Genomic DNA, 15,100 nt, shown 5'->3' with positions numbered 1-15,100 from the left:
AGGACATTTTGGATATAATAAGACTTTAGAGCTGATATCTAAGGATTTTTGGTGGCCTCAAATGTGGAAGGCAGTTAAAGATTTTGTACAATCATGTGATGTTTGCTCAAGATCGAAAACTCCTCATCATCGACCTTTTGAACTTCTTTAGCCATTACCCATTCCAGAACAACCATGGTCTTCTGTTTCTATGGACTTCATCACGGATCTTCCAATCTCACGTTCTTATGACTCTATATTCATGATAGTAGATCATTTTACCAAGATGGCACATTTTGTACCATGTACAAAATCTATCACAGGTGAAGAAAGAGCTAAGCTCTTTCTTGACAATATCTATCGCTATCATGGATTACCCAAGGATATTATATCAGATAGAAGAACTCAATTTGTATCAAGATTTTGCGGACTCTTTTCAAGATTCTTAAAGTGGATATAAAACTATCTTCGGCATTCCATCCTCAAACTGATGGACAAACGAAGTGTGTTAATCAAGTTTTGGAGCAATATTTAAGATGTACCATTAATTACCAACAAGATAATTGAACAACTCTTTTGCCATTGGCAGAGTTTGCTTACAATAACACGTTACATTCTTCTACAAAACAAACACCTTTCTTTGCTAATTATGGTTATCATCCATGACTTGATACTTTTGACTTTTCAAAAGTTGATAATCCTGCTGCGAAAGATTTAACAATTCATTTATTAGAGCTACATGCAACGATGAAGGCGCAATTTAAAGAGGCTCAAGAACAACAAAAGGTCAATGCGGATGTCTATCGAAAGGAACAACCATCATTCATCTTGGGTAATAAGGTATGGCTACTTCATCGCAATATCAAGACCACTCGTCCTTGTGATAAGCTGGACTATCGAAGGCTGAGACCATTTTCTATTTCTGCACAAATCAATCTACTTGCATATCGTTTACATCTATCGGAGTCAATGAAAATCCATCCAGTATTCCACGTGTCTCTTCTTGAACCATACAAGACAGTGGACATACTAAGAAGACGACAAGCTCCACCTCCTTCCATAGAAGTGGACAATAATGAAGAGTTTGAAGTAGAAGAAGTCTTAGATTCAAGGCGGCGCTAAAATAAATTAGAATATCTTGTCCATTGGCGTGGATATGGTATTAGTGAACATACATGGGAGCCAATAAAAAATCTTATAAATGTGATAATCGACTTTTTGAAATCTTATAAAATGTGATAATCGACTTTTTGAATTTCGATCTGAGAATCATTCACGGGAACCTCAACATTATTACTCAATGGCAACATCAACATCTTTGCCAAACGTACATTCGGAAGTAGAAGACATGCAAATTGACGCGGTACGTTTTAAACCCCTAACTGAGCAAGAAAAGATTTGTCGTCGTCAAGAAGGATTATGTTTATATTGCAGAGAACCTAAGCACACTGCTCAACATTGTCCAAAGAAACGACGCAACTATAAAATGAGGGGTACGACGATCAAAGAAGACAACATGTCGGAAAACGGATTCGTCCAACTACAATAGGGACCGTGCAGCTGGAACCTTGTACAATTCCTAATGAAGGTCCTATCCTCTCCTCAGAACCGTCTCCTTGTTTTATAATAGACTTATATTTAGGACCTAAGAATTACAAAGCCTCTGCTTTATTAGATTCGGGAGCCTCAGCATGTTTTTTAGATGAACAATTTGTTAAAAGTCGTAAAATACCCTTTATACAGAAACCTAAACCAGTACATGTAGAAGTCATAGATGGTCGTCCCTTGTCTTCTGGAGATGTCACTCATGAAACTCATCCTATAAAAGTAACAATAGACGGTCATGATAGCTACATAGCTTTTAACATAATTAAATCCCCGTCCAATCCACTTATTTTAGGTTTATCCTGGCTAGAAAAATATAACCCTCGAATAGATTGGAATTTGCGTAAACTTGACTTTTCCCAGAGCATTATTAATAGCTCTACCAACCAAGTAAAAAATTATAAGTCTAGTATAGTAAAACCCGTACTGATAGGTGCAAAAGCATTTATACACGCAGCAAAAGAAGGATCAACTTTTGCTATTTATGCTGCACCTATTTCTGAAAACGTAAAGACTTCAAGTGGCATTCCAAGTCAATATCAGGAGTATCAAGACGTTTTTGAAAAAAAGAATGCAGATATTCTTCCTAAGCATCGTCCATATGATTGTTCAATCGACCTCAAGGAAGGAACTCAGCCACCATTTGGACCAATTTACAGTTTATCGCAAGATGAGATGGCTGAACTCAAGACATATATTGACGAGAATTTAGCGAAGAATTTCATACGCCATTCAAAATCTCGAGCAGGAGCTCCAATTCTATTCGTAAAGAAAAAAGATGGATCTTTACGAATGTGTGTTGATTATCGAGGACTCAACAAGATCACAATCAAAAACAGGTATCCATTACCTTTGATATCAGGACTCCTTGACCAGTTGAATCAAGCTAAGATCTATACAAAAATAGATCTAAGAGGAGCATATAATCTATTACGGATCAAAGAAGGAGATGAATGGAAGACTGCGTTTCGAACCAGGTATGGACATTTCGAATATAATGTCATGCCCTTTGGACTCACGAATGCACCAGCTGCTTTTCAACATCTCATGAATGATGTATTTCATGAATTCTTAGATAATTTTGTCGTTTGCTATCTAGACGATATCCTGATCTATTCTAAGAACGTCGAAGAACATGAAATACATGTTCGTCAAATATTACAAAAACTTAGAGATGTAGGATTGTACGCCAAGATGGAAAAGTGTGTATTTCACACTACTCAAGTTGACTTTTTAGGATACATCATTTCAAATAATGGTCTCATGATGGATCCTAAGAAAGTCCAAACAATCATAGATTGGAAGATTCCAAGGATAGTAAGAGATGTCCAATGTTTCTTGGGATTTGCCAATTACTATCGGATCTTCATCAAAGATTTCTCACGAGTTGCAGCTCCACTTACACGCTTGACTAGTAAAGATAAATTCCAATGGAATCAAGAAGCGGAAGCAGCATTTGAAGCCTTGAAGACATCGTTTGTCTCTGCGCCAGTCTTATATCGTGTTGACTTTTCTAAGGCATTTTTTATGGAAACAGATGCATCAGATTTTGCCTTCGGTGCAGTTTTATCACAAATGGGAACAGATGACAAACTTCATCCGATAGCTTTTCATTCAAGAAAATTCTCAGCAGCCGAGATCAATTATGAGATCCACGATAAAGAACTTCTTGCGATCATGGATTCCTTTCAAGAATGGCGTCATTATCTAGAAGGCGCTTCTAGTCCAGTCACTGTGTATACAGATCACAAGAACCTCGAGTATTTCATGTCAGCAGGCGTGTTGAATCGTCGTCAAGCTCGTTGGAGTATGTCTTTGTCAAGATTCGAATTCATTATCACTTATCGGCCAGGAAAACAACAAGGTTTGTCTGATGCCCTATCTAGACGTTCTTATTTTGCACCAGAAGAAGGAGATGTAGCTTTTGAGCAACAAAGAACGGTCTTCTTGAAACCGGAGCAATTTCATCTCCGAGCAATGAAATCAACATTGACTGTTGATTCAACTTTTCTCAAGCAAATCCAGTCCAGTATGTCCTCAGACCCTCTTGTTTATGATATCGAGAATAATTCTTCGAAGTCTCATGATCCTTCTAAGTTCGAGTTCAAGAATAATCTATTATATTTTGAAGGACGCCTATATGTTCCAGAAGGAGAAGCACGTTTACGTCTTCTTCAAGTACGTCATGACTTTCCAACAGTAGGGCACTTTGGATATAATAAGACTTTGAAACTCATATCAAGAGATTTTTGGTGGCCACAAATGTGGAAGTCAGTCAAAGACTTTGTACAATCATGTGATATTTGTTCAAGATCAAAAATTCCTCGTCATCGACCTTACGGACTTCTTCAGCCATTACCTATACCAGAACAACCATGGTCTTTTGTTTCTATGGATTTCATCACAGATCTTCCAAGCTCAAGATCTTATGATTCTATATTTGTGATAGTAGATCGTTTCACCAAGATGGCACATTTTGTGCCATGTACAAAATCTATCACAGGTGAAGAAACAGCTAAGCTTTTCATTGATAATATCTATCGCTATTATGGATTATCTAAAGATATCATATCAGATAGGGGAACTCAATTTGTGTCAAGATTTTGGAGGACACTTTTCAAGATTTTAAAAGTGGACATAAAACTATCTTCGGCTTTCCATCCTCAAACTGATGGACAAACAGAGCGCGTAAACCAAGTCTTGGAGCAATATTTAAGGTGTACTATCAACTACCAACAAGATGATTGGACAACCCTTCTGCCATTGGCAGAGTTTGCTTATAATAATACGGTACATTCTTCCACGCAACAAACACCTTTCTTTGCCAATTATGGCTATCATCCACGACTTGATACTTTTGATTTTTCAAAAGTTGATAATCCTGCAGCAGAAGATATGGCAAATCGGTTGTCAGAGTTACATGCAATAATGAAGACGCAATTGAAGGAAGCTCAAGAACGACAAAAGATAAATGCAGATCTATATCGTAAGGAGCAACCACAACTCAACGTGGGTGATAAGGTATGGCTACTTCGTCGCAATATCAAGACTACTCGACCTTGTGACAAGTTGGACTATCGTAGGCTTGGCCCCTTTTCTGTTTCTAAATAGATCAACCCAGTTGCATATCGGTTATATCTACCGGAGTCAATGAAGATCCATCTTGTATTCCACGTGTCTCTTCTTGAACCATATAACACAGTGGATATACAAGGAAGAAGACAAATGCCACCGCCTCCTATAGAAGTAGATGATAATGAAGAATTTGAGGTGGAAGAGATATTAGACTCAAGGCGGCGCCGAAATAAGCTGGAATATCTTGTTCATTGGCGCGGATATGACATTAGTGAACGCTCATGGGAGCCATCCAGGAATCTAGCAAATGCATCAGCTAAAGTCAAAGTTTTTCATCAACGACATCCATCAAAACCAAGATGAAAATCTCTCTTATAAAAGAGACAAGATTGAGGCAAGATAACATTCAATTTCCTATCCTTGTTTGTAACTTCTTCGCATTTGTGACGCTAATTAGATGGAGAGCCAACAACCAGCGGATTCAACTCAAGAACCTTCGTTTGCTGACCTGCCGAACGAGACATTACGATTGTCACAACCTTCAAGATGACGCAATCGAGATGAAGATCTTCAAGAATGACATGTTCTTCCTCGAATAGATGGTGAGATACAACGCGTTTGGTATCACGATTTGGGAAGGGACTCTCGATGTTTAGTAATTTTGTTAGAGGTAGGAACAACTCTTGATGGTGTTCCGAATATTCTATTCGAAGGAAGTTACGAAGGCCTCAACAATGATCAAATAACTGGGTGGTCTTCCCGCCCTGGTATGGGACACTACCGATGGTTGAGAGGCCCTATCAATCATCTTCGAAGAGAACAGAGATCAGAGTATGTGGCAAATACAATTCGTCGCATCATAGATTTCCTCAACATATGATGACCGCTCCTCGTGGAACTCGTCTCTAGAAGGGGGGGTAATGTCACGGCCATAATCATGTAAGCTAATAATTACATATAGAAATAGGTAGAAGTAAGTAAAAGTAGATTAAAGTAAGTTAATTCTATAATATTTAATATAGAAGCTTCCTAGAAACTTTCTAGATGCTGCTTTGACTTCATAGGTATCTTTAATTGACTTTTTGGATTAGAAACATGGTCAACAAGTTGGCCATGTGCCACACATGTTGTTAGCTTGAAGATCAAGCTAACTATGTAGCCCACACGTAGAAAAACTTGCCTTGTAAGTCAAGGCATGTGTCCTACAAAGTCAAGACATATTGAAGGTCCTATAGAACGTCGCCACGTAGCCCCTAGTTAGATAGTATATATAGAGACAAGAGTGAAGGCTTCTTCACTCTTGTCAACTCCTTTCTTGCTTCTAGTCTAGTTTCAAGGGTCTCTAGTTTTCTTGTCTTTTGGCAATAGCCATTCTAGTTTCTCTTTTCAATATACATACTTATTATTCATATTTTGTTACTTTTCTTTGAGTGAAGGCTTACTTGTCTGAACTGTTTTTTCATCGAGTTCTTGTCCTTGACAATAACAACTTTGAAATAAAAAAACTCTTATTTTTAATTCAACTATTATTAAGTTTTTAAAATAAATAAATAATATATATATATATATATATATATATAGATTCATACTTTAAAAATATATATTTAATTTTACATTTTTATTACAAAAGATTTTATCAAGTACTTATAAAATTGTCACTATTATTTAATTGTGTTATCAATTTGTGCCATGAAAGACTACATCATATTATTAGATCTAAAATTTCTATTAAAAAATATATAGTTATTATTAACCATATATATGATTATTTTTTGAAAAAAAAAATCATATTTTAAAATTATTTTATTTGAAGTCAAGAACATAAGAAGAACTTTTTGATAGATAGTTAGTTTAGATGGTATTAATGTTAGTCATGTATTGTTTCTAACTTCTTCTTATATTAGTAAAAAACTATTACTTATAGAAGATAGTATATTTTATTTTGGAAAGCAAAAACAACAAATTCTATTAATTAAAAGATATATTTATTTTTTTTAGATGATAGTAGTAATCTTTTTATATAAAAAAAAGCCATATTAATTCAATAATTATTATTTTTAAGTATTGAATAATTTTTTCTTATTTATATTTTAAAATAAAAAATATATTTAAGTTTTTTGAAGTTTTAGTTGAAAAATTATAAATAGAATATACGGAATAATAACGACATTCTACTAATTCATATAAAAACTACAAAAGGCATAATCTAACTTCAAATCATTTTTTGAAAAATATTTCTCAAATTTGATAATTATTGATTATTCTTTTAATATACATAATTTATATTAAAATAAAATTTATTATTTATTTAAAAATAATATGTATTTTTATAATTTTAAATGTATTTATTTAGAACTAAATCATAATATCATTTTAATTATATAAGCATAGTTTCTTGACGTGTTTATAATATTAGGATTAAATATTGAATTAAGATTAAAATTTGAATCTTATTTATTTCTCAATTGTAATTTTTTCTAACTCCAAGAAAAATGGTTTTGTTGTAAGAGATTTTTTTTCTTGGTTTACAAATCATCAGATTAGGATTATATAACCAATAAGAATGTTTCGAGTCAAATTTTCAGTAAAATTGGTGGTGAATTATTGTAACTTTAATCATAGATAAAGTTTTTTTATTAGCCTCAAATAAGCTATTAAATGTCTAAGTATTTAGTGTTTAAAAAGCTTAAAACTGAAAACTTTATACATTATTGAAAATTATTATTTATGTTTTTTTTTTTTTTTTTATATATGTATATACAAGTATATATATATATATATATATATTTTTAAATTATAATAAAATAAAATAAATTGTCTTTTTCTGCTTCAATCTTGTAATTGTATTATGCTATAATCTATTAACTATAATCTATTAACTATAATCTATTAACAACAATTTTATGAATAGTAAATGTGTCAAAATTTTAAAATGAATATTTTTTTTAATTTAGTTCAGTTTTATTCAGTATTAAAAAGTAATAGCCTATACAAGAAGTTCAACAATTTTAGAGCTTTTCATGGCATATTGTAAAAAAAATTGATGAAAATTATAATTTATTAAAAAAAGTTATAATATGTTTTAAAAGAATTTTCTTAAAAGATGAAAATATTATAGATTAAGAAATCAAATATTTTAAAAAAATTCATTCAAATTTATTGGACCTAAAGTATGATAGTGTTGCTGTCTAAATGTTTGCAATTATAGAAAGTTAATTGAACTTATATAAGATCAAACTATGTAAAATTCTAAATGTGTGCATATATATATATATATATATATACGGGTATATAGGTAATAATTGAACATGGATGATATATGTTTATATCAGCACAGTTAACATATTATTAAACTTTAAAATTATTGAATTAAATATGATAATTTTGTGTCACTTAATAGAAAATAAAAAAACTATATAAATTACTTTACATAGAAAGCTTATAAGGATTATGTGTTCATTGTACCGTGCCAAAAAAACAAATGAAAATGAAAATGAAAATGAAAACATTAATGATTTTTTTGAGGAAAATAAATTATTATAATATATTCTACGTATCAATAGAATATAAATTAAATATTTGTTGAATTCTTGGAGCAACCATAGGAAGCAAAAACATGCTGCTTTTTTATTTTATAATCTGTTTGGCTATATTGGATTTTATATATATATATATATATATTTACATATATGAAATTTTTATTGTACAGAACGAATTTTAAAATGTTACCAAAAAATGCATGGTTGTGTTTGAATTAGTTTGTGTCTGAGAATTATAATAGCATATAAGAAAAAATATTCAAGCTTACTAAGTTAATTGAAATATGTTTATTCTTGAGTTAATATATCTTATATATATATATATATATAGATAGTGAGATATGTTTTTAACAGTATTTTATTAATGATTAGCTGATATAGTTGGTGCTAATTTGATAATATACAACAAAAGACATTAAACTTACAACTTATTGGTTTATTTTTACTTTTTTGTTTTTTTTTGTTTTGTTTGTGTGTGTAGGAGATGGACTTGCCAAAATATATAACAGTAGAAGATATGTTGTGAAGATTTTGTGAAGGATTGCAAAGAAGTTTTTGAAAATATATACTAAGATGGAACTCTGTGAGAAAATAGATTAAATTATTGTCCTGCAGCACACAGATGATTTTTTCAAAATGAAGTTGGAAAAGAGAAGGACAAAAAGATCATTAGAAGAATACTTGTTTAAAACCTGATAAATATGAGATAAACTATCATTAATCGGATTCAGTTAAGAATAAAAGAACGAAGGTGCTCTTGAAAAGAATACAGATACAAAATTGTACCTAAAGCCACATTGTGATTTGATTGTACAAATGTAAAACAATGAAGTGTTTTTTTATTTCAATGTTTTCAAAACGTGTTGATTTTAAATACAAGATTTTGAAATGATCCCATAGAATCCATACATGTAAGTTTTTATTGGTCAAAAAAATAAGATGTGAATTTCTAGCATACAGTATTAGGAAAGTAATGATTTTAATCCTATTGATTCAAGAGGACAGTAAGGAAAAGAGACAAAAAATAAAAACATAAAACAAATAATAATAATAATAATAAGGGAATGGGAGGGAGGTATAATCAATGCTCTGACACCAACGATGAAAGAGATTCATTTATTGGGTTAGTTGACAATAGATCACACCTACGCAAGATGAGTTTACAAAGGATAATACAACGTTTTAAGAAGGCTATAGATGATTTGAAAAAAAAAAAAAAAAAAAAAAAAAAAAAAAACTATTCACAAACCATAGTCACAATATTCAAAACCACACCATTCATCCATTTCCCTTGGTTTGGAGCGCAGCGTTGTATGAAAAGGGCGGCAACCACCGGACGGGGCACACTAACGAGGGGTCTTATTTAGGTTTCGAGCTATAGTCTCAACAAAGGGAAGTTTCCGTTTCAGCCACAATGGCCCTTCAAAAGATTCACTCCCACCCGTAATTAGTGAGAGCATATTAGTGCACAATAGCCTAGTTTATCCCTCCGCCCTTTAGCCTTGCCTTATATTAATCGTAATTAGTAACCCCAAAGTTGGCATTCGACCGTTGTCCGCGCCATGTGACCGTTGGACGGAGCTCAAGTGCTGGTTTTGTTTGTTTGCTAGTTGGTTCCTTTGCTGCGCTGCGTGACGTAGTTCCTTGCTCAGGGACTTGGCCCAGTTGATCAATTCCGTGTTAGAACAACTGTGCGGTGATTGAAGGATCCGGCATTCGGTTATGAACGTTGTCACGATTCTATGTATTTTATTTGTTATTGTTGAGTTCTAAGCCTGTTTAGCTCGGTGGAAGGAAGAGTTCGGAGATCTCTTCCTCGCAGCTTGGAGTGTGAGTGTGTGTGTGTGTGTGTGTGTGTGTGTTCGGAATCGGAAGGCGGAGAGGGGGGATACACGCTGCGTTTTGCTGGAGATTTCGGTTTCTGCGGGGATTTCTGATCGGGGAGTGTGTTTTAACGCGTTAACTAAACACTGGAGTGATTCCTTGACGCGGGAGACCAATTACTTGCATGTGCTTTGTGGATGTGGGGAGAAGTCTGCGGGGTTCGGAGTCTTGTGTGTCGAGCAGGTAGACTTTGTTTTTATCAGCATTTGGCTCTATCGGTGTAGAGCTCTTGGCGCTGGTTTTACCACAGCGTGCATGCCAATGGAGGAGACGGTTTGCCAATTCTCGCATCGAGCAGAAGTGGAGTTAAGGTGCACGTGAAAGAGAAGCGGAGAGGTCTGCATTCTGCAATCTGCAGATCTCTATCGTCCGTGGTAACCTCATTAGTTTCATACTGTGAAATCTTCAGGGAACGAATATGTACAGGCGCGACGAGGGCGCTACAATGGTTATGCCGGCGGAGCTGGATAAGCATGTACAGTTAACTGTCTCCCACATGATCAATCCATGTCCTTGCCAGGACTATTGGGAGGGGAAGCTCGCTGAAGCGGTAGATTCTCAGAGGCTACTCCAGGAACAAGTTCACGTGCTGCTTCGCCGGCTTGAGCAGGCAGATTTGAGATGTGCGAAAACTAGGGTACTTCACTGCCCTCATACGCTCCAATCTGCCTCTCTTTCACCAACGCTAACCCTCTGCATAACTTGAAGGCTGAAATTTATGCCCGATATGTATGGACCTGCTAGGCCCACATTCATAAAATTGTAATCCCTGCATCGGTTTTTCTTGACGACTCGTTTGGTCTCCATCCTTCCCTTGCCTGTACGTGTATCATGGCTGCGTAATACTCGGGATCTGAACTTGTTTAACGTATGAGATCTCTAGTCGGAAGAATTCATTTGAGGTTACAACCGCGTATCGATGATATCATCGACTAACCAGGAAGAGTAGCGACTGTCAGCCGAATCACCAACATCCCTGTGATGTCTCTAACTCTCAACCGCTACCCGGGATCCTTCATAAATGGTAGAACTAGGTGATCTCTTCTTTTCGGGGCACTCATGTGGTGAAGACCATATGATGGGTAGAATCTTATTTCAAGGATCGACCTGTGAGTATTTTAATTCAAGTTGATATTTTTTTCGACAGTGACTGCTTAAGTCGTTTCCACAGAGATTATCTTAAAGTCAGTCGAAGTAATGGAGTGGTTGCATTGCTGAAGCCTGAGTTTCGTGCGCCGTCCTCTCACTTCATTGGGTTATAGAGATGTCGTGTTGATTCTTTATTGCCATAGCTGAATGAGAGGCGAATAGTTGGTGGAGAGGTCGCTGCCCATGACGATTATCTACGCCAAAATCATTAATTGTTCAGTGCGCAATTTTATGTCGGATGCACAAGCTGTTTACGCCTCAGCTGTTGCACTTTTAGAAAACTAATTTTCAATATTAATGGCCGCCGGGTTAAGTCTGAACTAATCTTACGTCGAATACTGCAGGATGAGGCAGCTCGTAATGCGCAAGCGTTGAAGAGACAAGTATCTGAGACTCAAAGACTTGGGGCTGAATGTAAATCGCTGACCCTAGATTGCGAGGCGTTGACCGTGGAATGTAGGCGCTTAGAGCATGAGTGCAACCTGTATCACAATGACCGGGAAGTGTTCATGGAAGTTGCTGACGAGGCCGAAGAACGGGCTGCCCAAGCCGAGGATAGGGCCAATGAGGCTAATCGAAGGGTTGATGAATTACTGCAAGAACTCGAAAGTATCAGGGGGTGTACACTATTAGTGCATCCCTTATCAGCAGAGGTCCACTTCGACATCTCAGTCTTAGAGGTCTTGTGTGTCCTAGGGAACCAACAATCTCTAAGTCAGTAATTCTCTTGCATATTTTAGTTTATTTAGGTGGACATGTAGTGGAGCTCAATGCTCATTTGTGTCGTATTTCTTAACTGGGAAAATACAGGCGAGATTAAGAGAAAATTAACACCACTGTTGCTTTCAGAGACTAGCCGAAGAGGATGTAACTGCCCTCAGGTTGAAGCATGCAGAGTTGCTAACGCGACTACATAAGTGAGTGGAACTCAACAAGTGTACTCTGTGCAAGTCTCCTTGTATTGATATTGAGCGCGTTGTATCGGTTATCGTAACTGGAATATGGATTGACTAAACGTGAAAAGTGCTATTTTAAATTGCAGATCTCAAGAGGAGGTGGCCAACTCTGGTGTTCATGCTGAGAACCACATAGCCTCCAACCTTGCAGGGGATCAGTATCGAAATCTTGATATCTTGCTTGATGAAGCCAACCAGGTTTGATTATTACATGTCGAAGTTTTCCGTCTTAAGAGTGAATGAAACTTATTATACCTGATTTCAATGTTGATATGATCCTGTTCAGCAACGCTCGCTGGTTGTAATCTGTGTCTTCGACAGCTTCTGAATTAGGAAGTTAATGTTATTGTTTATTTGGGTCATGGTCATACAGCGGTACGAAGAAAATTCCATAGAGCTCCGAAGAATACAGGAAGCTTATTTGGAAATGGAAAAGGCTAGAGATGAGAACGTTGTTTCCAATATGGTGCTGTCTGCCATCTCGGCTGGGGTGGTGAAAGCACTCGAACAAGAGAGAGACGAAGCCATATCATCACTCAACCTCCAGTTCAAGGCCATTCTGAAACGTATGCAAGGGGAGTTTCGATCAAGTCGTGAGAGGTAAGTCCTGTAACTTCGCCATATTCTGCATCCCTCATATTCTTTGCTTAGAGACTTCTCAGTAAGCATCATTTTTGCTCTAGAAGATAGTCAGGCTTCTGAATTGCCTTGCTAATCTCATGGTTGTATCTGTCACCAGACTCTTGAAGAAATGGACAGAAGGTGAAGGTGGTCGTGAGAGGTATGCAGCCATCATTCTATGAGTAGCCTTTTATTGGGATTGAACTGAGAATTTTGCCCTACCTTAGCACTATTTTTCACTTCTCCTTTCCACCGATCGAGTCTCACCGACCATGGGTTTTAGAATTTCATGTGTCTCCTTCCATTCCTGTTCCTTATAACTGTTTGTCGATCAGGTTATCGAAACCTTGGACTCAGGATGAAGGTGGTCGAGGAAGGCGTGAAACCGTTGCATATGGAGGAAGACGTCTCGAGGCAAGGAATAGCGGTTTTGAAGATCAGTATTTCTGAATACCGGGAACAGGTGCTTCTTCATGTTACGGTGGAATTGGTTTGTAAGCACATGGTACTATGCACTTGTGTCGACGCATCCAATAGCTCGTTCGATGTTAAGAAGTTCCTCTAATTGTCACCGATTTGCCATGTTATTGTCCTCTAAAATGCGTGTGGCTTCTGTCTGCAGTGATAGGAGATTCTTGTTGCCCAGTACGGAATATGAGATTGGCTCAAGTTTGTGTTATGTGTCGTGTCGGTAATGCTGTTAGCAGAAGTGAGTGAGGAGATCCGACTGTTGCTACACATCAAATACAACCCGTCTTTGAAATGTAGAGATTCTCTCCTCTTTTCTAGAGGAGTAATCGCTTACAACCACTGTGCGTGCATGGCATAAGTGTGCTGAACCTTTGGTATGTGCTCTTCGCAAGTTCCTCTTCCTCCTTTCTGTGGTCGTGAATTTCATTGGGTTTTCCAGCACGTCAAAGCTTATAGTCTCTCGCGGTCACGTGGCTCTGACTTTCGGACAATGAACCGTTCTTGTATCTAGGTAGTTAGTTTCTTTGACCTTTCGTTGCTCTTACACTGAAGTATAATGGGCAGGATAAGATTATGACATTTGTATTTTCAGGAGCCGGGCGAATAATAAACACTAGGAATCGCAGGAGCTTCTCGGAGCACTATCACTGTGCTATGTATTAACCTATACTAGATCTCATTGTAAAAAGACAGTAACCTGCAAGAAGTTCCTAAGGTACGTAATTTCCCTTTCAAATCCTTAGAATAACTTAATCACAGAAACGCAAGTATTATAGCATTCCATTTCAGAGAAAAAAGACAGCCGCTATGTTTCAAAAGTGACCCCGAAATACCATTGATTTTCTGAAGTTGTATTTTTTATTTCTTCGATTATTACGTGTTTGCTATTGCCCATGTGGTCGTGGCATCTAACAGCTAACTTGATTTTAATGAACTGTGTACATCTCAAACGGGGGTCTGAGAAGTGTATTTGGCTGCTATTCTTCAGGTCATTCTGCTATCAAACATGGTTCGTCATGAAGACGCCGACTGTGGGGCTAACGTTCAGCTAGCATCATGTTGCATTATGCAAGACCATTTCCTGTCGACTAGGCCTTAACGTGAAGGACATTTCCAAGGTTTCGAACAATGGAGCTGCTTTCATGTGTGACCAAGCTATTTTCTGGTAAAAATCGCACGTGCGTCAAGTACTAAATAATCCTGACAAGGGAATTGGCTCGCGGAAGTTTCACCTGTTATCTTCGACGTTGTGCCACAATACCGTAGTAGTGAGTAACAGCTAATACGAAATACCAGAGTGGATTTGTAATTGCCTGCTGAATTGTACTCTGCATTTAGGTCGACATCCAATATCATTTGATTTGTAGCCATCAACTGTTGTAATGAAGCATAATATTGTGGACATAGAATGGAATAGTTGTTCTATCTTGTACTCTAGTTACTGTCATCTGTTTAATATCCTTCTCTGCAACTAATGAAAAGCAACTTTTTGTAACTGGCTATTTGCATCAATATCCCGTTAAATGAGCTTTTCCCTTACTTGTTCTGACACATAAATGAACACTGAACGTTATCAATTTATAAAGTGACGGTTAAACTGAAGGCGTGCGTCTAAGGAAAACAATCAATTTTATCCAAATTGTCACGTCAAGTTGCATTACTTGTACTGTGTTTTAAGACAAGCATCAGAAGAAATCCCCAATTCTAAACTGTCCGACTTTATCTTCTGTAGATGACTTAAGGCAGAGATCAACACATGATTTTTATTTCCTCATCCCCTCAACAGAGCATGCGCCAGGATAAGATATCATTTTGATTTGG

General features: G+C 36.4%; 1 protein-coding gene across 4 annotated transcripts; it reads left to right on the top strand.

Annotated features, from left to right (window-relative positions):
- The first annotated feature begins 9,495 nt into the window (after positions 1–9,495).
- On the top strand, positions 9,496–14,774 carry LOC112280375 (uncharacterized). Of its 4 annotated transcripts, none has more exons than XM_024515814.3 (10): positions 9,496–10,719; positions 11,576–11,884; positions 12,081–12,148; positions 12,274–12,385; positions 12,561–12,787; positions 12,927–12,968; positions 13,144–13,302; positions 13,516–13,653; positions 13,872–13,994; positions 14,268–14,774. In XM_024515814.3, the coding sequence occupies exons 1-7, from the start codon at positions 10,501–10,503 to the stop codon at positions 13,256–13,258; spliced, it is 1,092 nt and encodes a 363-aa protein (XP_024371582.1). In that variant the 5' UTR covers positions 9,496–10,500; the 3' UTR covers positions 13,259–13,302; positions 13,516–13,653; positions 13,872–13,994; positions 14,268–14,774. The 4 variants fall into 4 exon arrangements, with proteins under 4 accessions (XP_024371582.1, XP_024371583.1, XP_024371580.1 ...); XM_024515815.3 differs by having other exon boundaries at positions 9,497–10,719; positions 13,144–13,271; XM_024515812.3 differs by having other exon boundaries at positions 9,497–10,719; positions 13,431–13,653.
- The last annotated feature ends 326 nt before the right edge of the window (positions 14,775–15,100 follow it).

Source organism: Physcomitrium patens, chromosome 3 (genome assembly GCF_059467195.1).
Source record: "Physcomitrium patens ecotype Gransden chromosome 3, ASM5946719v1, whole genome shotgun sequence".
Lineage (NCBI taxonomy): Eukaryota > Viridiplantae > Streptophyta > Bryopsida > Funariales > Funariaceae > Physcomitrium > Physcomitrium patens.
Note: the sequence above shows the minus strand (reverse complement) of the source record. Positions and strands in the feature narration are given on the sequence as shown.

Excerpts from the sequence above, each read along its gene's own strand:
- LOC112280375 (XM_024515814.3), top strand. The coding sequence starts at position 10,501 with ATGTACAGGCGCGACGAGGGCGCTACAATGGTTATGCCGGCGGAGCTG. Across the intron at positions 12,149-12,273 it reads TTGCTAACGCGACTACATAA|ATCTCAAGAGGAGGTGGCCA; the intron begins GTGAGTGGAACT and ends TTTAAATTGCAG. Across the intron at positions 12,788-12,926 it reads TTTCGATCAAGTCGTGAGAG|ACTCTTGAAGAAATGGACAG; the intron begins GTAAGTCCTGTA and ends ATCTGTCACCAG.